The 24,167-nt window shown below is 36.1% G+C and overlaps 1 protein-coding gene and 1 long non-coding RNA gene across 3 annotated transcripts in view; one reads left to right on the forward strand and one right to left on the reverse strand.

Moving 5' to 3' along the window:
• Positions 1 to 19,326, reverse strand: part of NEGR1 (neuronal growth regulator 1) — an 839,463-nt gene extending 820,137 nt beyond the window's left edge. The window contains exon 1 of one of the 2 annotated variants that reach the window (XM_074334947.1): positions 18,529 to 19,326. In XM_074334947.1, coding sequence (XP_074191048.1) covers positions 18,529 to 18,704 — 176 coding nt within the window. In that variant the 5' untranslated portion in view covers positions 18,705 to 19,326. The remainder of the gene's footprint in view (positions 1 to 18,528) is intronic. The other variant, XM_074334948.1, reaches the window with a different exon arrangement.
• A 262-nt stretch (positions 19,327 to 19,588) lies between these two features.
• Positions 19,589 to 24,167, forward strand: part of LOC141572116 (uncharacterized) — a 349,972-nt gene continuing 345,393 nt past the window's right edge. The window contains exon 1 of the long non-coding RNA XR_012497281.1: positions 19,589 to 19,743. This is a non-coding gene — a long non-coding RNA (uncharacterized LOC141572116). The remainder of the gene's footprint in view (positions 19,744 to 24,167) is intronic.

Genomic DNA, 24,167 nt, shown 5'->3' on the forward strand with positions numbered 1-24,167 from the left:
TTCTTCTATCCTTTATAAATATAATTTTTAAAATGTCATTTTAATTCTTCTCCATGAATGTGGAGTAAAAGTGCTCATTAGATACTTAGGGGTGAAGACATTATCTTTCTAAAAAATTTCCCTATAGTCTCTTTAGGGAGGTCTAATAAGATAAACACAGACAACAGTTTAAAAGATAAAGGGGGTCAAATATACAGTGGTGAAAGGAGAACTGATTCTGGGTGGTGAACACACACAATGCAATATACGTATGATATTTTATAGAAATGTATACTTGAAACCTATATAATTTTGCTAACAATGTCACCCAATAAATTTAATAAAAAATTACAAAACAATAAATAAAAAAATAAAAAAATAAAATAAGATAGAAACCATATTAGTCAGGCAATCAAAAAGTAATTCATAAAGCACATACTCAAAATATTTTTTCACTTAAAAATGCATATTCATACATCAGTCTTAAAATAATGAGTCAGTTTATTTTGTTAGCAAATATGACTACTGACTAAACATCCACTCTGTCTTTCTTATACCACATAATGCTCCATAAAGATTATCAAACTTCTAGTTTCTGGTTCTTCAAAGTAGAATGAGAATTTAAAGACATTTGTGTCCATGGGATTGCAAACTGGTACAGCCACTATGTAAAACAGTTTGGAGCTCCCTCAAATAAATAAAAATAGAATTTCCTTATGACCCAAAAATTCTACTTCTGTGTATTTATCCAAAAAATTCAAAACACTAATTCAAAAAGATATATGCACCACTATGTTCACTGCAGCACTATTTACAATAGCCAAGACATGGAAGCAAGTGCCCATCGATAAAATGATTACATAAAGATGTGGTACATACATACAACGAAATATTACTCAGCTATTAAAAATGAAATCTTACCATTTGCAACAACCTGGATGGACCCAGACAGTATTACGCCAAGTGAAGTAAGTCTGACTGAGAAAGACAAATACCATATGATCTAATTTATATGTGGAATCTAAAAAAACAGATTAAATGAGTAAACAAAACAGCATTAAACTCATTAAAACAGAGTAAAAATTGATTGTTGCTAAATGGGAAGGGTTTTGGGGGCTGGGTGAGAAAGGGAAAGGGATTGAGAAGTACGAGTTGGTAGTTATGAAATATTCATGGGGGCATAAAGTACAGTGTGGGGAATATAGTCAATAATATTGTAAAAACTATGTATAGTGTCAGATGGGTACTAGACTTATCAGGGGAATCACTTCATAAATTATATAAATGTCTAATCATTGCATTATACACCTGAAACTAATATAAAATAATATAGAACATCAATTATAATTTAAAAATAGTTGCGGGATATAAAGTACAGCATAGGGAATACAATCAATAATACTATAATTACTATGTAGTATGTTAGATGGGTAATAGACTTATCGGGCTTATCACTCTGTGTAAGATATATAAATGTCTAATCACTATGTTTTTTTGTACAGCTGACACTAATAATAAAAATATTTCCATTATATTTCATCAAGAGTAGCCTAATTTAATGAAATGTTCATGTATAATAAATTCATAAGTAAAATAAACAAATAAATAAATAAATAAATAAATAAATAAGTCTTATCATTTGTGACAACATGGATGGACCTAGAGCATACCAAGAGTATGATAAGTGAGATAAGTCAGACAGAGAAAGAAAAATACCATATGATCTTATCTATGTGTGCAATCTAAAGAACAACACCACCAAAAATAAAAACATTTGTGAAGCATTCTGAGTGTAGAATGAATCTAGATTTTTTTTCCTACAAATTGTTTTACAGCTACATCATCTACATCTGAACAGTTCTTTTTAATGACTGCCTTTAGCAAATATTTTCAAAGCATTCAACATTATTTTTGTGAAAAAAATCTCTTTATCACACATATTTTAACTGACTCTGATAATCTCAAAATTCAACAGGAAAAAATATTCATGTGCATATTAAAGAGAAATTTACTGCATTCTGTGGGCACTGGTGGGACTGTTTTTAGCGGAAATAAAGAGTACTTTTCAAATATAGGTCAGCTAAAGGAGCTTCTCTTATATTAGCATTATATAGATTAGCTTTCCTTAAAACACCATTTGGGGAAATGCTGATCAAGAGTGATCGAAGTGCTCTATTATTTTACTAGTGGAAATTACCTACATAAATTGAATGTTTTATTTCTCTAAAAGGGTGTTCTGTGTTTTTTACACTTGAATAGTTTTTTAAATGGAAAACGGAAGGAAAATCTGTTTCCAAAATTAAATAGTATATGCTTAAAAAAAAACCACACCTTAAACATTAAAAACCAAAATGAAAACTTGTGATGAATGAGCTAGTCAAACTAAACAAAATGGATGAAAAACATAACCCGTAGAATTTAAAGGTCTCTTTACTTAAATAGTCTGTTCTACATTCCTTGAACAACTGCTATGTAAGCACTTCTTTCTGCAAAGAATTATCTCCCTCTGACCTCCTATCCCCCAAATTAAGCGAAGTGGTAACATAATTTCTTCAATGTTCAATTGGCTAAAGAACCAGCATTAACAGATATTCATTCTTGGCTGGTACTTTCTTGTTTTCAGGTAGAGTGAAAGGAAGAAGGCTTCAAAGCAACAACAACAACAACAAAAGACAGAAGAAATTGGCAATAGTGTAATAGAGGAGAAAGATTAAGTCATTTTCACTTCATTATTCTTTACCTAATGTTCTTTTCTTCATATGATTTCATTTCTTCTTAGATGTTTCCATTATTTACTCTATGCGCATTTATTCAATGTAAATGCATAAAGGGTGATGGGGAATGGAGAACAAAATAGGATATAGTGGCTTCTGGAAATTAAGAGGTATCATTAGCTATGAGAGATATATTTAATATGGAGACCAAAATGAAACCAAATGTTCTAGAGCCCCTTGAAAATAAAGCAAAATCTGTAAGTATTTCAGGTTTGTACAGACAGTAACATAAAAGATGGTGTATTAAACACAAACTTAGATTGAATTCCAATCCACTCTTTGATACTTGTAAGACATAATTATTGTTCATAACCAAGAAACCTTTAAATATCTAAATCTGTATTTATTAATTTGTAAAACTGGAATTTTAACACTTGCCCTACTTCCCCCATAAGAATATTGTGATATTTAAGTAAGATAACATATAAACAATATATCTCAAGATACATTTATTATTTATCAATTATGAAAAAGTGTTTAAATTTTTATTCAAAATTTACTATAATCATATTTGATTTCTACTTTATGGGATAATTTACAGTCTATTATTAAATAACTAGACTATTTTAAGGCTTTTAAATATAGAAAAAAAATGAAATGTTTAAATATATTTTAAACAATTGCCATTTCTTTTCTTTAATTTAAATTTTCTTACAATGTCTTTCATTGTTTATTTTCAAACTAAATTAATATATGAAGACCAACTGTTTCACAGTAATATTTATTTTTTTCCAACTATTTAATTATTTTTATATTTACATAGCTGAATTATTTTTTAATGACAGAAAATATTGCCCTTAATGACACACATAAAATGTTTAATAATGTAAAGACTTTTTTGGTGATGAAGCAATTGTCATTTAAATTGCCAATATTTCAGTTCTTATTAGAAAACTCTCTTCTTGAACATAAGGAAAAATTGTAAGAAAATGTACCAAAGTCTAGTATTTCTCTGGATGGAAAATCACTAGCAAGAACTTATTTTACATATTTGTCTGTTTAAGACTTACGTTAATGTAATTAATTTATAATTAATTATATAAACTACAGTGCCAAGTAATTTTTTTCATTTTTTAATTAAAATTATTGGGGTGACGTTGGTTAGTAAAATTATATAGGTTTCAAATGTACATTTCTATAATATATTATCTATATATTGCATTGTGTGTTCACTACCCAGAGTCAGTTCTCCTTCCATCACCATATATTTGGCCTCCTTTTCCCTCTTCCACCACCATCGGGGAGGACCCTTTCTCTCTGGTGACCATTAAACTGTTGTCTATGAGTTTTTGTTTCTTTCTTTGTCTTGTCCATTTGCTGCCTTCCATTTTATAAGTAAATTTTACATATTTATTCAAAAGTCATTTCTTCATTAAAGTTCAATATCTGTACATAAAATTTTTTTTCTGAATCAAAAGTTGTATACTACACCATTGTTACCAATTTATATATATACTATATGTCAGCTATTTTCGCTAAGCTATTTAACTCTAAACTCTTGGATAATCTTTTGTTTTAATTATATGTGGACTGATGATAGTTGTTTGACTGTCTGAACACCAACACACCTGCTAATACTAAATGAAAATATTATACTATAGATAATAAATTGACTCTTTTTTTATGAAGATAATTTTTCTTAGCCTTTAATTTTAGCTTTGTGGTACTAAAGTCACTCAGTTTCTATATTGCCATGCATGTTTAGAGTATATCAAACTTCCTCTTTCAAATTTTCACTATGGAAAATAACTGAGATACAAACACCAAAATTTAATTTGCCATTAAGAATTAATTTTGATCCTAAAATATGTCTCCAATTTGCTAAGGAATAACAAGTCAATGGTTAAGATTAGTTTAAAGAAATGCTAACAATCAGTCAATAAACTATTTATTGAATGTCCCACTGAATGTCTGGTATATATACAGCAGGCATTGGCAATCAGTCAATAAACTATTTATTGAATGTCCCACTGAATGTCTGGTATATATATAGCAGGCATTGGAAACCAAAAGATTTTTACCTTTAAAACCAAACTAAGGACTCTGTTTTTAAATCCCTAGGGCATGTGATATGAATTATACCCATTAGGAACTTATAAGATAGTTGGAAAACTTCCAATGAGCTTGCTTCACAATTTTATAAATTTAAAAAAATATTTTCTTATTAGGCTATAGAAATCATAGGCATTATCATCGTCATAACACAATATTCATCACAATTCTCCCACTAGGAAATCTGATTGGTCCTACTAGATTGGAACTGAATTCTTCCTCCCAACTTATGATACATTATTTTATGATCCTCTACTTAAATAAAATTAGGGGAAAAGCACTATAGCACCATTCACTCTAGAATTCAAGTGCTTTTATTTCATCAACCCCCCAACTCCCCCACCACCAAAAAAAATCTCATTTTCAGATGATGTTACATTTTTTTAAAAAAAGAACACATTGCTTAATTCCTGATATGATCCATATTATTGTACCATTATAATGTCATTGATATTAACACTTTCTGGGAACATGGCAGTGATATTTACATGACAAACATGTCCCCCTGCTTCACAGAATTTCTGGTGAGTGGTTAATAGAACATTAAAATAAACACTAAGAAAGGGAGATGTCCATACATATTTACCTTAACATGTACTCCAACTGGGATTTGTGTAAAAAATATGTTAATAGCAAATTATAATAAAGTAACATATTGAATACATGTGTATCTCATAAGTACATACACTCACACTAAACATGGAAAGGACTCTATGGAGAGAAACTACTTTTTTATAGATTTATTTACTCATTTCCACATATATTTTTCAACTCCTCAAGCCTGTCCAAGGCCCCAAGGAAACAAAAGAAATTAAGGTAAGAGTTCTGCCTTCAAAAGCCCTGGGTGAGGTACTGGTATATTATAAAACATGTATATAAATAACTAAAATATAAGTAAGAAACTGTATTCACCAAACACATTTTGCTACATCCAGCATTAATGCAAGGTAATTGGTTAGGCTTACAGTGTCATGAAGTAAATAAATTTGAGAATATGTACACAAATGCATATATTTGAAGATATACATTTGGGAATATGTATCTCCATGTATTTAACTTTTTGCTTTAAAATTTTCAATTCTAAAAAAAAAAAATTCAATTCTCAACAACTAACAATGGTTTCATGAAAAAAAAATACCATTGAGCTAAGTTTGGAAAATGAATAGAACTTGGAAATTATTGAAAATCTATTTTGGAAAATCAATTGATAAAGAGAAAAAAGCCCCACAAAAGACGGAACAACAGCACGAAGGCCTATCAGAAATAAAAAAATAATTAATGAAACAAGTCCATGAAACGTGGTGGAGAATGTAGAAATGAACAACTTACCAGAGAATCTTGATTTTGGCTGCTGTCAGCTAACCTAAAATATCATTGAAGGTCTATTGTTAATAACATTTATAAAAATCATAATAGCTAACATTTATTTGTTGTCTGTTTTGTACCAGACATGATGCTATGGATTTTACAAACTTCATCGCATTTAATTCTCACACCTATAGGTTAGGTACTACGTTCAATAACCCATTCTATAGAGTGGTAACTAATCTTAATCAGTTTCCTGATCCATTTATTTTAGTGATTAAAAGAAATATGATATTTTTAAGGGCACGACATAAATATACATGAATCAGTAGCTAAAAGTAGCAAAATGATGAAGATATTAAAGGGCTTAGGAGGAATTTGAAAAAGCACAATATTCTTATATAGCATAAGAAAGGTGAATAAGAATTTTAATATAAATAAAGAAAATTAACAATAATTTACATTTTAGTGATTTCTCCATAAAAACACTATGCAAATTGTAGGCACCTTGAAGCTAGGTGTTATAGAAAAGTCTAGGTATTGCCTACCAGATACCAAGTGATTACATACGTCCAATATGAAGAGAATTTATAGGATGCCCAGAGAAAGGTGAGACAATCAGCTCATCAATCATTGAAATTAGGGAGAAGTAGCATCCATTCCATTGGGATTAGGAGGTTTAAGATACATCAGAAATTGAAGCAGAAAAAGTATGTATTATTTCAACGAAGAATTATTTGCAGAAGAATTTCAAATATTGTTTGCTTTGTTGGTCAAACAGGGGGCTATTATGAAGCATTCCTTACATATATTGCCTTTCTAACCAAGAATAATGATAACGCAAATATACTGAAAAAAGTGTAGGATTTTAGAAGAAACAGATAATGATGGAACAAAAGGTTTTGAGGCCAACAGAAGAAATGTGAGGAAGAAAATATATTCTACATAGACATTCAGAATATGCCAGAACTGACAAATTTAGGGGGAAATCCATGTACAAAAGTATTAAAGAGAGGACAGTATGAAGGCAAATCATCTCAAATGAAATGAAAATGAGTCCAAAAAGTAGACACGATGAATGAGATAGTTATCACATGTTCAGATTGCCTCTACTTTTCAAAGTATCAGAAAGCTGACTTCAATTAAAAATAGGTAAGCCTCAGAAGTTATTAGAGAAGAAATGGCATACAGAAAGCAAAATATAATATGCAACATTTCATTTACCTAGATAGTTATGTCCATAACTTACAGCTCTATTAAAGAAAGGATGAGGAATGTGGAAAGAAAATACACTGACATTGAGTGCAAACTGTGCACTGAACACTGCTTAGGATACCTTCACATATGTTATTACTAGAATTCACAATAAGTACAGTATCAGAGTAGCTACCAGTATTCCATTTTACAGATAAGAAAACTGAGTCTCAGAAAAAAAGAAGAAAAAAAACAAATAACTTGCTTGTGACCACAGAGCTAATAGTTGGTAAAGTAAAATGTCAAATATAAGTTCTTTACAGTACATAACACTGTTTGAGAACAAAGGTTGAACTACAATGTAAATTCAATAGAAGGGACCTTATCTATTATCATCATTGTATCTCAAACTTATAAAAAGTGTCTAGTATATGAGAGGGACTCAATAGATATGTGCCGAAAAATGGTGAATGAACGTCTCATAGAACATGCTCCCTATGAGAAGGAAAAAACTACAAAATGAGAGGAAAAAAAATAAAACAAATTCCTGATAGAAGAAAGGAACATGCAAATCAATTTAAGATGCTATAATTTAGTAAATATATTTTACACAAATACCAATATGCAAAGTTCTGTGAAGAATTTGCAATAAGTGAAAGACTGTTATATATGACAATGGCTGGTATATCCCTTTGTAGAATCAAAATAGATAACAATATACTATAAGGTAAAGTTGATAGAATAAACATTATAAAATGGAAAGGTGTATGAATTCAAAATTCAGAGAATGAGGAGTTAGAATTGGACTAGAGATGGATGACAATGTTCTTGAATGATATAAGACAAAAATAGGACTTTATATTGGGAAAGCTTTGGATAGCCAAGGAGTAAGTCATCATTAAACATTCTCCTAATGAGGGTACATGTAAAATCTGTAGGAGGTGGATATGTAAACACATTAAAAAAGATTCTTAAATTACACACCAGATAAAAACGAGTTTTCGTTCCATGAGGCTATAAACTATGAGGTATACCTCATCTACCAGCTAGCAGAAAAAGGCAACCTAATTCCAATGTTTCATTTTACACGGACTGCAATTAAACAAAAGATTCGATAACATATTACTGACATGTTTAATGAAACTGGAATAAAAGTATCTTTTTTAGATCTCTGATTTTTTCTTCCCCCATCTATCTTTGAAAATAATGGTGCTCAATACTCTCGGTGGCCTAGCCCTTTCCAAAGGAGAGTTATAAATCAGTTTGATTCACTGCTTAGAGTTATACTAGAATTAGCATTCAAATGATTAAGTTGGAGACTTGGAAAACTACAGCAAGCAACTACAGCTTTTCATTTCTGTTAAGAAGGACAGTATACCATTGGAAACATTGTGGCTTAAAAAAAAAATGAACATGGGCTTTGGAGACTCACAAGCCTAGGATCAAATCCTGGTTATGTAGTTTACTAGCTATGTTAAAGTTTAGAAAGTAATTCATCTTTTATGAGTTTGTTTCCCTAATAAGGTAGAAAAATTGTAGGTATTGCAAGGATTCAGTGAAGTAACAATTGCATAATGCCTAACCAAAAGCTGTGTATTTTTTTTCTGGTGTTATCAATAGTTTTATAATCATTAGGGATGAAATCATTTTAGATAAGAGATTTTTAGTTTTAACAATTTTCACTATTTTCCAACCTAGTAAATGCTAATTACTATTTAATATATGCTAAGTACTTAACCTAATTTAAATAATTTAACATGCTTCCTCAAATACATAACATGCCTTCTTGATTATTTTTATCATTGTCAATTTAGCAGTAGTTAAAATAAGGATGGTGGTTAATAAATGTTTAATAACTGAATAAGCAATACATTAACCAATCGTTTTGATCTTCTCTTAGTGAGAGACACAATAGAAAAGTCACTAGCCTTGGAATAAAAGGACCTAGATTTGAATTCTGGCTCAGCTATGACTGTTCACCTGGGGGCAGATGACCTTACCTTTCCAAGCCTGAATTTACTTGGCCATAAAACTGGGAAAGCAATAAATTATTATATATTGCTGTTAAGGTATATCATTTATATACAGTAGGAGCTCAGTGAATGTTAGTTGAATCTGAATCATGATTATGAACTTAAATCATTCTACTGTGCATTTGGCAAATATGCAGAATTAGAGTAAGCTTTCGTATTTCCCAAGTTTATTGACTATGAATAAAATCACAATATAGACAGAAAGTTCTGCACATACAGACTGCCTCTGAATTACACTGCCTTCAGAATAACAGAAGTCGTAAATATACCATGAAGGTATAGTTAATCCTGAATAATTACTTGCTACCCCATCTGGAATACACAGTTGGCTATTTTTTTTTTTAAAAAAAGAAAGTCTAGCCCTCTTATGGATTATTCCAATGTTGTCACCAGTTACCGCTTCTTCCATTCTAAACTCTGTCACAAATATTAATCTTCACCCTCTGACTCCTCTACTGCCATCACATTGTACTTTCTAATCCCTCTTCTTTAAATTTCTCTCTGTCTCCTCATTTCTTCTTCTGTCCTCGATGTTGCATGTGACCACCCAGTTTCACTGATTTCTTACTTCTGGTAAGTGAATCAGGTCACCATCAGTCTGCTGAGCGTAAAGTGTATGGTTCTGCTGCTAGTGAGTGCTTTAGGTCGGCACCCTGATAACTAAAACCTCTTTTGGTGTGTTTCTACCTGCAGATTGGGAGTAATTTCATTTGCTTATTAGGCTCAACAACAACAAATACAAGTTGTCCATTAAACAGAATCTTTAAAATATAAAACGTCAAGAGTTTAGCTAAATTACTCTACTTCACTGCTGCTTTGGCCTCCATTCTGTGTGTCCAAAAGGCCTGCAGGGCCTTGAACGTCTGACACTAGCATCTCCTTTCAGCCCAAGCTGTAGATAATAGCCTGAAGAATCACAAGCAAATTTAAGTTCCTCAGATCACCTCCCCGGCAGTCTCTGTGAGTAACATTCTCTCCTGCCTCCCCCGCTGTGTCTTCCCTTTGTACATCCCTTAGATATAACCCTCCTCTTTTTGGTTTGAATTGACTGATCCAGCCTTGGCCAGGGAATCCTAAAGCACTCCACCCATGGACCTTAGTAAAAGCATATGGCCTAGGTCCTGTACTGTTTCTGCCTGCATCTTGCATTGACCTCCCCATGTGACCCCCGGAGGCGTGCCTGTACCTCCTCCAGGACCTGTGCATAATAAACTTTTCCATTTAAATTCCTTCCGTGGTCTTTTGTTGAACCAGGGCTCACCATCTGATACCTCAGGGTACTACCTCACAAATGTTATTTTAACAAAATCACGATGAAAATATATGGTCAACAAATACTGTAAAATGGGTTCACAAATAATTAGTACAGTGATTTTAAATCGGGGAAAACATACCTTTATCAATAAGTAAACAGTGCTACCAAATATCAGATTGAGATTAGGAAAAGAAAAGCAGCATAAAACCATTAGCTAATATAAATTCAGTGCTTACTATATGGTGGATACTACGTTAGCCTTTTATAAACATTATCTCATATAATCCATGTAGTTTTGCTCTGAAGGTACTAAATGACGGCCTGGCATTTTGTTCAAGTCACATAGCCATTAAGTAGAGAAGTAGGAACTCACTCTCATCACTCCCATTCTGAATACCACAAAGCATGATGGGTTTTTCAATGCAACTAAGCGATTACATTAAAAGATAAAAATCTGCACAAAAGCAAAAACAACTCTTCATATCTATTATTTCATATTAATGATGTAAGAGTAAAAAACTGATCAATGACATGCACGAGAAGACAAGTGAGCAATTACCCAAAGAGTTATATATGATTTCCTTCTTGTGAACATATTCTAAAACATTGGTCCCTGACCCCATTTCAGGCCAAGGTACAGAGCTACTATCTATCCTTAAAAATAAACATAAATGGACTAGTACTTTGGGAGGCAGACATATTCCTGAGGGTAAAATACAATCTTTGAAGTTCAATTTGTACAATGTACATCTCTTCATCATGGGAAGGATGTAGGTCTAGAATTATTCCAATTATTTAATGAATTTTGTAAACTGACATTTATTCCTTTTTATTGTAATTCTTCTGTATAGTACAATTTGTGGGCTTAATTTTATGTCATCTCAGTGATCTAAAATTATAGGTAACTTTATTATAAGTCACTTACATAGCATAACATAATTTTATCTCTTCCTTCCTCCCTTTCACCTTCAATTCCTACATTCAACATTCAGGTTTTGAGCACTAATAACGTGTAAAGCAATTTGTTAAGTGGTAGAGATGCCATTATCTATTCAGCTGGATACCAATTTGTAAATAGGTTACTCGCAAATTACCAGGACACCAATTTGTAAATAGGTTACTCGCAAATCAAATATATCTAAGTGTGTTCTTCTATATGAAATAGTATATCTACAAGATTAGGGAAACTTTATGATCCCTTTGATTTATTCACTTAATATCCCGATACAATAGCATGCGATGTTATTGGAGAGATTATATAAACAATATTCTCTCGTCTTCTGATTATAGTTCTTATGTTCAAAGTATCTCCTAAATCCTTTCAACAGCTCTAAATTTAATTTAGTTCCATGAGAGAAAAGAGGTTTCTGAAGACAACAGAACACATGTCTCTCATGGCCATTTCAATCATCCAAAACCTTTCCTTTACAGCAGTAGCTATAGCTTTAACGAAACCCTGTTTGGTAGCATGAGCATGAACACTGGACCTGTGTCTAAACTACTGAGTGAAATTCAGTAACAATTTAGTTATGGACTGGAAAGGGTTATAAACGTCTTCCTTAAATTGAACAAATTACCAGCTATCCACAAAGTATAACATACTGGCTACTGTTCAAAAGAGCAACACTTAATGCTGGCGCACTGCCAAATTCTTCCTTTCTTATATTCCTCTTTTCCTAGAGAAAGTGATTAAAAGACCAATTCTCATGCCAGCTGGATGCTTAAGAGCATCAAAGGTGCCATCTCAGGATCCAGAACTCGATATGGCTTAGAAACCACTATGTTAATAGATAACTTCCTCAACATTGTAAATCAAAGCCATGTGACCACATTAAAATTCTATCAGCTAGTATCAGGACCCTGTGGTTTATCAAGTACTGTTGACCTACCTCTGGAAGATGCTTGGAATGATACAAAAGTTCTGCTCCGGTTTGAGGTGTGTAGCTACCTGTCACAATTGAGAGCTATTCATCTATAGCAAACAGTCCATTCTCTCTACCTTTGAACCTTTATTGATTGTATTTAATTGAAACCTTAGGAGAAAGGAAGAGGAGGCTCCATGAGTGGATGTAGAAACAGAAAAATATGTTAGGTCACAACAGACATTTTGTTATTTTGCAGTTCCTGTTATCTGCTAATTATAAGTGCAAATTGCAAAAGCCTTCCTATACAATTAAAAATCTTGAATCTTCTTAAAAGTATAACTGTATCTCAAAATCTTAGAAGTATACCACTGCATTTCAAACTTTTTCTTCCGAAATCCACAGTAAGAAATACATCTAAAGTCTTGACACAGCACACGCACATACACACACACACACAAACACACACACAACACACACAAAATAAAACTTTAATCAAACAATACTTTGCTTACTGTTACTATGCATAATGCCTTTTACTCTATTTTAATACATTTTATTTTAAAAATACCTTTAATAGCCAGACATTTTCTTCAAGACCCCCCAGGAGGTTGTATCCTACAATTTAAAGACACTGAATGATTCCAATGTATCTTAACCCACTAGGACGTCTGCAGGAATTAGGTAAGGCAGAGGTTATTGATATATAAATTCTATTTAAAGTACTTAATCACAATAAGCATGCAGATCTAACACAGTATTAATGATATTACAATTATTAAAACCTGAAACAATTAATAAATTAAAGAACAAATGTACATATTCTTTCAGATATCTTTCTATGGATTCAAAGTAAAGTAACAGTGGATATTAGCCTGGAATATATGAGTATACTTATATATATGCATATATGTATGAGACCTGACAATTAAGCTCGCAAATTCATCCTAGAAAAGGTGCTAAATGCCTCACTGCTAAATATCACTAGGGTCACCTTCGAAGTACTCCCCTTGGGAAGCTATGCACTGACGCCAGTGCCTAGTCCACCCTTCAAAGCAATTTTGGAACTCTTTTTCTGGAATGGCCATCAGAGTTGTCATCATATTACACTGGATGTCCTGAAAGTCATCAAAATGTCTTCCTTTCAATATTTCCTTTATCATCAGGTATAGCAAGAAGTCATTGGGGGCCAGATTAGGTGAGTAGGGAGGGTGTTCCAATACAGTTATTTGTTTACTGGCTCAAACTCCCTCAAAGTGGCTCAAACTGGCTCAAAACTCCCTCATGGACAGTGCCATGTGAGCTGGTGCATGGTTGCAATGCAAGAGCCATGAATTGTTGGCAAAAAGTTCAGGTCGTCTAACTTTTTCATGCAGCCTTTTCAGCACTTCCAAATAGTAAACTTGGTTAACTGTTTGTCCAGTTGGTACAAATTCATAATGAATAATCCCTGATATCAAAAAATGTTAGCAACACTGTTGCAATAAGTTCAAGTTCGCAAATTCAATTTTCAGACCTTCCTTTATTGGAGTCAGACACCTACACAAGTATCTTTCAGGAAGTATTTTGAACAAGTCAGGGGGAAGGTCGCCACATTATCTAATATTCAGTTAAGAGCGAAAATAGATTGAAAAAACAAACAAACAAAAAAACTTCAATGAAAAAAGATATGAAGACACCCCAGTGAAGATATGAAGATTCCCTTAGCTCTTCTATGTAAACATGATGTCCATACTGTCTTAATTTATGCTATTTTGAACAGGATATAGTAGAAAAGTTATCTGAGTTCTAATAAATATTCAAGTGGCTTGAGAAACTAATTTCAACAGTGGTCAAATTCTGGAATCATGGGCATTGTTATGGTCATATACTTCATAAGAAACTGAAAACTTTGATTAGCTCCTCAAGTACTAAGCTACATTTTTTTTAAAAAAAGGTCTTTAATTCCTACTGATTTAAAAAGGTAATACTGTAAGAATTAACTCAGCATTTTGATCACATATGCACAGGGAGAGTTTAGCCCTAGTTCTCATATGCTCAGTCCAAAAAATAAAAAGATACACTATAATTGAATCTTACCAATATATATCCACCAACATCCTTATTTTTTAAATTTAATTTAATATTTATAAATTTGTTTTATTATTCTCACATAATCTATGTGTGGAAAAAAAACCCCAAATATCTATCTTCTTTGTTTGTAATGAGCCACAATATTGCCATGGTGTAACTCTACCGCATGTCTCCTTAAACAACTATTATATCCCGTGCTAGCAATCAACATTTTTGGTGGCATAGACAAAGTAGACACTTAATCAAACATAATTAAAATCACTGGAACTATTCCTTTTCATTTTGTATTAATCAGGGTTCTAGCAGGAGAACTGAAAGCATTCTGGATATTTAAAACAGAGGGAACTTAAGGGAGGAAATTGATTACAAGGGGGATGGGAAAACTGAGAAGCCAGATAGGTGACAGTAAGACATCCCAGCAGTTTTAACAGCAAGAAACCATTACTGTTCCTAGGATGAAAGAATGAATGGATGAGGTGGTAAACAGAAGCCCGAAGGCCCGTTATCAGGTAGAAGATGCAAGATGGAAGAGTGAGGTTCCAGTGAGAGATGGAGACACTGCTGGACGTTGCCCAAAGCAATGAAGGAGGGAGAAACACTCTGGCCTCTCACTCACTGTGTCCTCCATTCTCCCCAAACTATCTATCACCGGCCAACCACAGCCTGCAGACAGCTTGGAGTGACTGACTGGGAAACACAGCTGAGGGATTAGCTCCATCATCTATCTCCAATAGCATAGAGTAGCAGAAGGATGAAAGTTCCATATAGTCAATCAACCCAGAAATGTCACATATAGGATGTGAACACTTCTCTAAACTCTTCAGAAATCAGGTATTGCTGAATTAATTTATTTTATGGAGCTGTTTAATTGCAAAGCCAATCTATTTCAAATAAGTACTTCATTAACATGCTTGTGTTCAAAGATGTATATAACTGCATGGACTTATCAATTCTTCTGAATGAAAAACATGGGGCAAAAATACATTTATGTATACATTTTAAAAATACTGTCTTGTTTTTTTAATATACTATATGATTGCATATTAATATACCAACCAATATGTCATTCCAATAGAACAGCTCTGAAAATCACTACAAGTACTATTGTAGCATTTTATTCCATATTCTGGAATACGTGTTTCCAAATTGACTCAGTATGACAATCTACTAACATTTTTTTTAAGAAGGAAAAAATTAAGAATTTTAAATATATTGTGTAAAACTTAATAAATGATATATTGTAACTCCGTAAAGTGTTCTTTTGAGCACTAGATTTCTGTACTTTGATGGGAGTGTGCATGTTTGAGGGTATATTTTGTTTGGTTTTCTAATGAGTTACAGGATAACATCAAATGCAATTCTAAGTATCCAAAGCAAAAACATAAAATATAACTCTGTGACATTACATTTGATGAAAACCATGTCACCTGACTTACACACACTCAATTAAGTCTTTAAGCTCTGTCTCTACTGCTCTATGAACAGAGTAAATACCAGTTGCAGGAGAGGAGCAAAGAGAATTAACAGAATTTTTTGTAAATATATATGTTAAAATAGTTTAAAACCTATAGACAAGTAAGAAAGTAAAAAAATGGGATACTCTCTAGAGAATTCTAGAATTACTACAAGCAAATCACTTTGGGTAAAAAGTATTGCAGATCAGATTTCTGTTGCATATGAAAAAATGATTGTTTATTAAAAAAAAAAAAAAAAACACTGTATTTGGTTAGAAATACCATTTAGAAGCGATAGAGGTTATAGTCTCTTTAAGAAGTTTAAAAGTCTAAAGTTCCCTAAAACAAGATATTATAAAACTCAGGATAAAGAAAAAAAAAAAAAAAAGAGAGAGACACAGTGCATACAAGTAAACAAGGCTGCACCAAACCAACAATACTGGAAAGATATTGTCCCCACTAGTTAAAGAAGCTTCGGTATTGGAAGCAATGAGTGAACTAAACATCGGTCTCCTAGAAACAAAACATGGGTTCAGGTATTTTAATTAGCCATACTGTTTATTAGATTGTCCATTAGAAACAAAATGCCAAGATATGTCATCAAAAGACAAGCAGTCTATCAAACCCTTTAGGATGACAATATTAATGATCATTACAAATAAGCAATATGCTGTTACAAATTGCAGCTCCCATGACACATGTTTGCAGCCTCTGAAAATAGTGTTTCATCCTTACCACTATTGTTCAAACTTCTAAAACACACTTAACATAAAGAACACAAATATGGGTTTAATTTATATCCTCTATGTGTCAAAGAGTTCATCACTTTTTACCAACAATGAAAAGAAAGGTATTTTACTAAGTTACAACAATGTGTTACTTTTGTATACACCTAGTGGCATTTGGGTTTACAGCAAAAATAACAAGATATGTTATAAAAGCATTTTATTAGAGTATATTAGATGGTATAGTAGCTTTTCACACAAACTCGGACTCATAAGCATGTTTCAGAAGGTTGAAGTCATATACCACACCCAGATCCCAGATCATTACATTTAAATTATGTTGCATGATCCAAACAGAAACATATCACTCTCTTTCACCTTAGGCACACCATGCATACTGACTTTGTACAATCCACACTTATTAGCCAACTACCACCCAGTGGAGAGAAAGAAGATCTCTCAGGGAGATTTGAGGTGTACGTCAGGTGGGGGTGTCAGGGGGAGAAGGAAGGGCGATGGGAAATGAAGGAATAAGGGTGTTAGCCTTGTTTAGGTCTAAGCACTGCTGATCATCAATTTATATTTTCACAGGACAGAAAATGTTTGCAGAAGCTCACTCTACAGTGTCCCTTAGGGCTAACACCAGGCTATGGATGTTCATTAATGACAAAATATTTCTGTGCTCAAGCTTAGGAGAAAGAAGAGAAGAAGGGAGAGTGAGAAACAAGTCAAACTGAAGATGGAAGAAGGGAAGAGGGGGTAGAGAAAACAGAGAGAGGGAAGAAAAGGAGGGAGGGAAGGAGGGGGAGAGAGAGAGACCCTGTGTACACACGTGTGAGTACCTGTGTGGATCAGTGAAGAAGTGTGTGCCTTTTAAACAGTAAAAGAGAATCTGGATGTGAAAGTGCTTGTTAGAGCATGGAAGTGCCAGTGTGTGTGAGGATGTGAAATAGGGAGTATGTGAGGAGTGTGTTGAAGAAAAAGATGTGTGAGGGTGGGAAAAAAAAGGTACTGGAAGGGGTTAGAGAGAAGAGGCATGTGCGTATGACAGCAATGGAAAAGGAGATGGGAAATGTTGAGTCAAAAAAAGGGGTAACAAGATCACAAAACAGAGACAGTAATGAGGAAGAAAAATGGGGAGTAGGTAAGGGTGAAGAGTGGAGGAACGTGGGTTAAATAAGAGGATCAGAAATTAGAGTGGTGGAGATAAAAGTGAGAAAATAGAAAAGGGGAGAAATAATAAAAAACAACAGAAAAGGGAAGGAATGGACAAAAAAGAGAGTAAGAAAGGAATGGAAAAAAAAACAGGTAAAGAGGAAGAGCAAGGAGAAAAGGGAGAAAGCAGTTAAGAGGAAAGAAAGAAAGCTGAAGAGGGAGAAATTGAGCCTAAGTGTCCAAGTGAGAGGGAAATAAATGGGAGCAGGGAACCAGCAGTTTGGAAAAGTCGCTTAGGCGAGAGTAAAACAGAAACAAACCTGATAAACTTGTCAGACTCTCCAAGAGTAACCCACGATAGTAAAACAGAGACCTTGTTGAGTTTCAGAGTGGCACCTGCCCCTCTTAAGCCGCCCACTTCACTCATCCCAGGGCGACCTGGCGTTCAGGCAAAGTGCTTTAGCATCAGGAGTCCAGCCTGCTACCTGCCCCAGCGTAAAGGGACCGGGGCTGGGGCAGAATCAGCACCTGCCTGTCGTGAGATGTGGTCTTTTGATAGTAATCGGCATCAGCATTATTACTCGGCTTAAAAAGAAGGCAAAAGGGGTGGAAAGAGAGACAGAAAGATAGACTGAGACAAGTACGAAAAGCACGCCGTTCTTCCTACCTAAGCACCGCCGTGTCCCCTTTTCTGACCATCATGTTGTCCACAGCCGCCCAGGGGAAGTCCACACTCTGTCCAGCCGGGAGGCAGGAGGGTAGTAGGCAGCACAGGCTGAGGAGCACCGCCGCCAGCCACTGGTTCGAGCAACAAGCACCCTGCACCAACAGCATCATGTCCATCCCTGCTAGGGCTGCTCACTCTCCAGAAGCTTTCAGCTCGCACTCCCCCACCCCCTGGTGCTGGCGAGTCTTCCCGGGAACCAGGCGGCGCGCCACAGGATTTTTTTTCTTTCTTTTTTTTTTTTTTTTTTTGGTGGGTGGGTGGGTTTCTTTTCTTTCTTTCGCCCCCCCTCTAGTTGTTGGGTGCTGTTTCTCTGTCTTTTTTTTTTTCCTTTTTTCTTTCTTTTCTTTTCTTTTTTTTTTTTCTTTTTTTTTTTTTCCTCCCCTCCTCCTCCTCTTCGCTCTCCCTCCCTCCCTCCCCTCCCACCCCCTGGCACCACACTACACCTCCTCTCGGTTGCTTTTGGCCGAGTCCGGAGTGTGTCTAATTCTCGGGCGGCTCGCACACCATCTAGCGAGGAGGCGAGCGCGCCGGCGAATGAGGGAGGAGGCGCGGCGGCGGCGGAGGCAGGGCGAGCGGCAGCGGCGGCGGCTTTGCAATCGCAGCAGCAGGAGTAGAAGCAGCGCGGGGCGCAGCGGCGGCCGGCGGCCCCCGGGCTCGCGCGCGTTGCCAAGCGGCCGTTTCCTTAGCAACCCCGCCCGGGGACTGGAGGAGCAGCAAGGAGGGGGAGAAATGAAGGGAGGAAAAACGAAAGAAAATAAAGAACACGAGAAAAGAATGTATCAGGAGGAGGTGTAGCACAATGATGCAAACTGAGGGGAAACGAGAGATGCGTCGTAGACAGAACGCTGCCCTCCCTGTCACAGGCACTCGAGTGATGCTTTGCTAGAAAAGTCTCCGTGTCGGGCTAAGGTGAAGAGAGCAGAGGGGCGCCTTGCTTTCCCTCGCCCGTGCGTTTTACCTCTTGAGGCACCGTAACTTTAAAGTCCAAGTTGTGCTCGGCGCCATCATGATGCTGAGGACTGTCCGGTTTTGTTTCTTTATTTTATTTTATTATTTATTATTATTATTGTTATTATTTTCCGTTCTCGTCTGGGTGACCACGCTACCGTTAACCAGCGGCCAACTAGTTCACTCTTTACCTCTTTTCGGAAATAGGTAGGGACCGAGACCGGGGCTGCGTTTTAAGCGGACTGAGGGGCGTGCGTGAAAGGCCTTGCAGGAAACCATCTGGAGTGTCTAGTGGGTCGTTCAATATGGTTTGGAGGGTGCCCCCTTTCCCCCGCGCGTGTTGACACTGAGAGAGAGAGAGAGAGAGAGAGAGAGAGAGAGAGAGAGAGAGAGAGAGTGTGTGTGTGTGTGTGTGTGTGTGTGTGATGCGCGTGCACGAGTCGTGCGCGCGGGCTCGTGTGCGCGCTGCACGCAGGCGCGCTGGGAGGGACCAGGAGGGTTGAGCCGGGATGCAGAGTCGGGAAGAGACTGCAATCAAGTGTTTTAATTGTATACAGCCAGGCAGTCCTGTTATGTAAGAGGCTAGTTTAACCCGTTGGAGCCTATCGGGCGGAATGATCGGCGCATCCGTATGCAGGCAGGGTCGAGTGATCGGGTTTAATGAGTCACGGTTATATATACGACATATACACAGCCTCCAAACCAGGTTGGAAGGCTGGACCCGACTTTTAGTCTGCGGCGCAGAACCGCTATCCCGCTTCCCGCGCCACAGCCTCGTAGCCGCTGCCCCGCGTTGCGAGCGGCTGTCCCGGCCCACGCGGAGTAGGGTGCTGGGGCTTGGGCCGCACCCTGCATTTTCCGCTTATTCTCTTCTTGAACTCATTTCCAGATTCAAGAACCGTTAGCTATTCCGGGCCATTTGCAAATCAATGCGAGAACCTAGGCTGCAGTCTAGCAGTTACGCCAATCAATCTCGTTCAGTGAGGAGTTTGGGGAGCGGAGCGGGGAAGTGAAGGGGAGAAACAAGTACAGTAATTTAAATATGCTCACTGCCCCCCACTCATTCTTGCCTCCCTCCACCCCATTCCGCCTTAAGCAGTCTTTAAAGGTTCCCTCGCCTTGACCCCAGTCCTTATTCCCTTGGCGGAAATAAACACAGCCAAACCTCGCACATCCCTAACTCCTTTCCCGTAATGCTAGCAGGTTCCTTTGGCAAAGCGCGCAGAAGCAATAATCTCTGCAGGGGTCAGCATCCGGCTGCCTCCCCAGACTGAGCTCTTTACGAGGCAGGCAGGGAGTCGTTTTGCTTGGCGGTCGCGGTGCTCAGAGTGATTTTTATCGCTGTGCATGAGGATATGTGGGGAAAGGGAAGGGTTCCCATCACCTGTGACCACCAGATTGACTGTTCGAGGAGCCCTTAACCAGCATCACCTCCCTGCTAAACTGACACTCCAAGCTCAGCAATTAACGGATGTTTGCAGAAGGAGTTACTGATGTTATTAGTATTCACTACTAACTCTCAAACCCGGCTGGGAAATTGAGAGTGCAATAGTATTCAACCGCATTTTGAAACATCAATAAAATGTTAGTCATTTGCGGATGAATGAAAACATTTTCTTTACCGTCTGGCGTGCTACGAAAATAATTGTCAAATGACAGACTCCTGCTAATATTGATGCCAAATACCTAGATAACACTGTCATCTCGTTAACTGTGTTTTTTTTCTTTTCTTTCTTGCGTGGTACACTGATGGATAAAGCTTAAAATTATCTGGGGCAAGCAGGGGATTAGAAAAATCGACATGCCATGTACATGGGCAAACTGTGCAGTATCATTTAGAATTTGCTCTAGAAATGATCTAGGTCCCATTGAAGAGAGGCAGAAGGCACAGCTTCTGGCATTTTGACTCAGTTTAGTGCTATTTTATGCAGGATGGGGTGCCAGCGTTTTCTAGTACAAGCTATGAAAAGCATCCTTTTGTAACTGCTGTTTCCCAGAGATCTGGCATCTTCAGGGGGCGGGGGATGGAGAAGAGGGATTTCTGTGACCGGGGATGGAGCTATGCAGCAGATTTAATATGTACAACAACCTTTCAGGCTTGTAAAAGGAATCTGGAACCGCTTATATTTAAAGGCAAAGAGTTTATTTTCGTTTTTTCTAGGTGTGTGTGTTTTTTTTTTTTTATCTCAACTTCCATTCACTGATCACAAAGCACTTAACTCTCACAAAACCCATCCAAAGGAAGCAATAACTAAACCTAGTTTATAGATACCTGGACTATTGGAGATAATATTTACATATACATGGGCAGCCCCTATTACTATGCATTTCATTCTTTTGCTATCCTTCTGACTGGGGAGGAAAATGATTTTAAAGGCTTTTATGACTTTCTTTTCTCCTCAACTTTTCGGAGGGCATATATCTGAGAGGATTTTACAGGGTTCCCACTATTCCCTTTTGAAGTCCTAGTTTTCTTCCCAGCAGAGGCTTACGTACGTCCTAGCAAGCAATCTTGCTTGACTCTCTGGGGGGGGGGGGGGGTGACCAGAAAACAAACAACAAAATGAAACAAAAGGAAGCCTCCCAGCTCAGATAGCATATAGTTCCTTAGTAAAATTTGTTTTAAAGTATCAAGAATAGTTAACAGCATTGTTTGAGCTTTTTAGGTGGTGAGGGTTGCAGTGGGTGTAATGGAAAACTCCCTTGGTCAGAGTTTTTTAGAAACTGACACTGGACTGAATTACTACTTTCTTTTGAGCCCTGGGCCTTTATTTTGTTTTCAAGCCCGACTTCTAATATTTGAACGAATGTGATAACCAGTATGGAGTTAGTTTGGAAAGACAAAGCTAGAACCTGATTGTGATAACTGATTATGCCCTTTATGTAGATGGGTTTACACCCCTGATTTTCATGCCCTATGACCTCAGGGGTGTTGGAAAGGTAATAAAGCTTTAGAAGCTTCCTTATTTTAATAAGCTTGAGTTTTATTCCACAGTGTAAATGAGATTATCAGGGAAACATTAAAACATCAATTAACATTTCTTTTCTGATACTGAATAAACCCAGATACATCTTTCATGCTGTTACTGTCTAGGCGTGGGAAATTTTAGGCAAAACAGGACCCAAGACCTAATGGAAAGAGCTAATGAAAATACTGTTAATTCCTGAAAGAGTTGGTCTGGGACCCCTTATAAACAGGCCCTAACTTGGGCAGTAATTGATTCTCTATTTGAATTCAGCTGGTTGAAGCTTATAGCACCTTATCAACTTAAACTGACCTGTAGTGGTGACTTGCCGATTACTGTGAGACTTACAAGTTCAGGAAATTTGTTAGGGGGGTGTGGGAAAATCTTCCTTTATAGGAAGGTTTCTCAACCTAGGCACATTTAACATTTGGGGACAGGTAATTCTTTATTTTGGGGACTGCCTTGTGCATTGGAACATGTTTAGCAGCGCCTCAGGCCTCTACTTACCAAATGGCAATAGCACCAGTAGATGCCAATAGCTGTGATAACCAAAATTTCTCCAGACATTGTTAAATTGTCCTCTGCATTAGGGGAGGGAGGGCAAAAATCACTCCAGGTTGAGAAACACTCCATTATAAATTACACTCCTAAACTATATATCATCTTGTGCTTTTTAAATAAAATAAGAAAGCAAATTTGTAGTCAGAAATATTTTATTTAAATTCCATAACTACAAAAGTAGATCTTCCTGCTCATCAATTAAATTTCTACATTTCTCTGCTATGTGATTTTTTTTAAATGGCTGCCCATAAATATCTTTCTATGATATCTCTGTGGGAACTCCTTTATTTAAGCCATAGTTCAAGTGCTAGTCCTCATTTTCAATAGAAATTCTCATTTTGTGGTTGTTTAAATAAAACTGTAAGTAGATGGTAAGCTTCTTTTTGGCAAGAACTAATTTAAATCTTTGTATTCTTTATATAGTGAACAGATACAGGGTATGCATTCAGGAAATGGCTATTGAATAAAGCATGAACATATAGCTATCATTATAATATATGTACAGAGTATTACTATGTTTCCCTGAAAATAAGAACAGGTCTTATATTAATTTTTGCTCCAAAAGGCACTTTAGGGCTTATATTCAGAGGATATCATCCTGAAAAATCATGCTAGGGCTTATTTTCCAGTTAGGTCTTATTTTCGGGGAAACACAGTGTCACTCTAAACATCCTCTGAGCTCTGCCTCTTCATCTCTCCCCTGGTAGCCCCTGATCTTTTATGTGTCTCCATAATTTTTCTTTTCCCACAATGCCGAATGGTTCAATCATGCAGTATACGGTCATTTCGGATTGACTTCTTTTAATTAGTAACGTGCATTTAAGTTTCTGTCATGCCTTTTCCTGGCTTGATTGCTCATTTCTTTTTAGCACTGAATTATATTCCATTGTCTCGATATACCAGTTTATTCATTCACCTACTAAGAGACATTGTGGTTGTTTCTAAGTGTTGGCAATTATGAATAGAGTTGGTATAAACATCCAAAGTTGGTATAAACTTATGTGGACATAAGTTTTCAACTCCTTTGGCTAAATACCAAGGAGTGTGATGCTGGATAATACGCTAAGAGTATGTTTTCTTTTGTAAGAAACTGCCAAACTGTCT

Source organism: Rhinolophus sinicus, linkage group LG06, assembly GCF_036562045.2.
Source record: "Rhinolophus sinicus isolate RSC01 linkage group LG06, ASM3656204v1, whole genome shotgun sequence".
In the NCBI taxonomy this organism is placed as follows: Eukaryota; Metazoa; Chordata; class Mammalia; order Chiroptera; family Rhinolophidae; genus Rhinolophus; species Rhinolophus sinicus.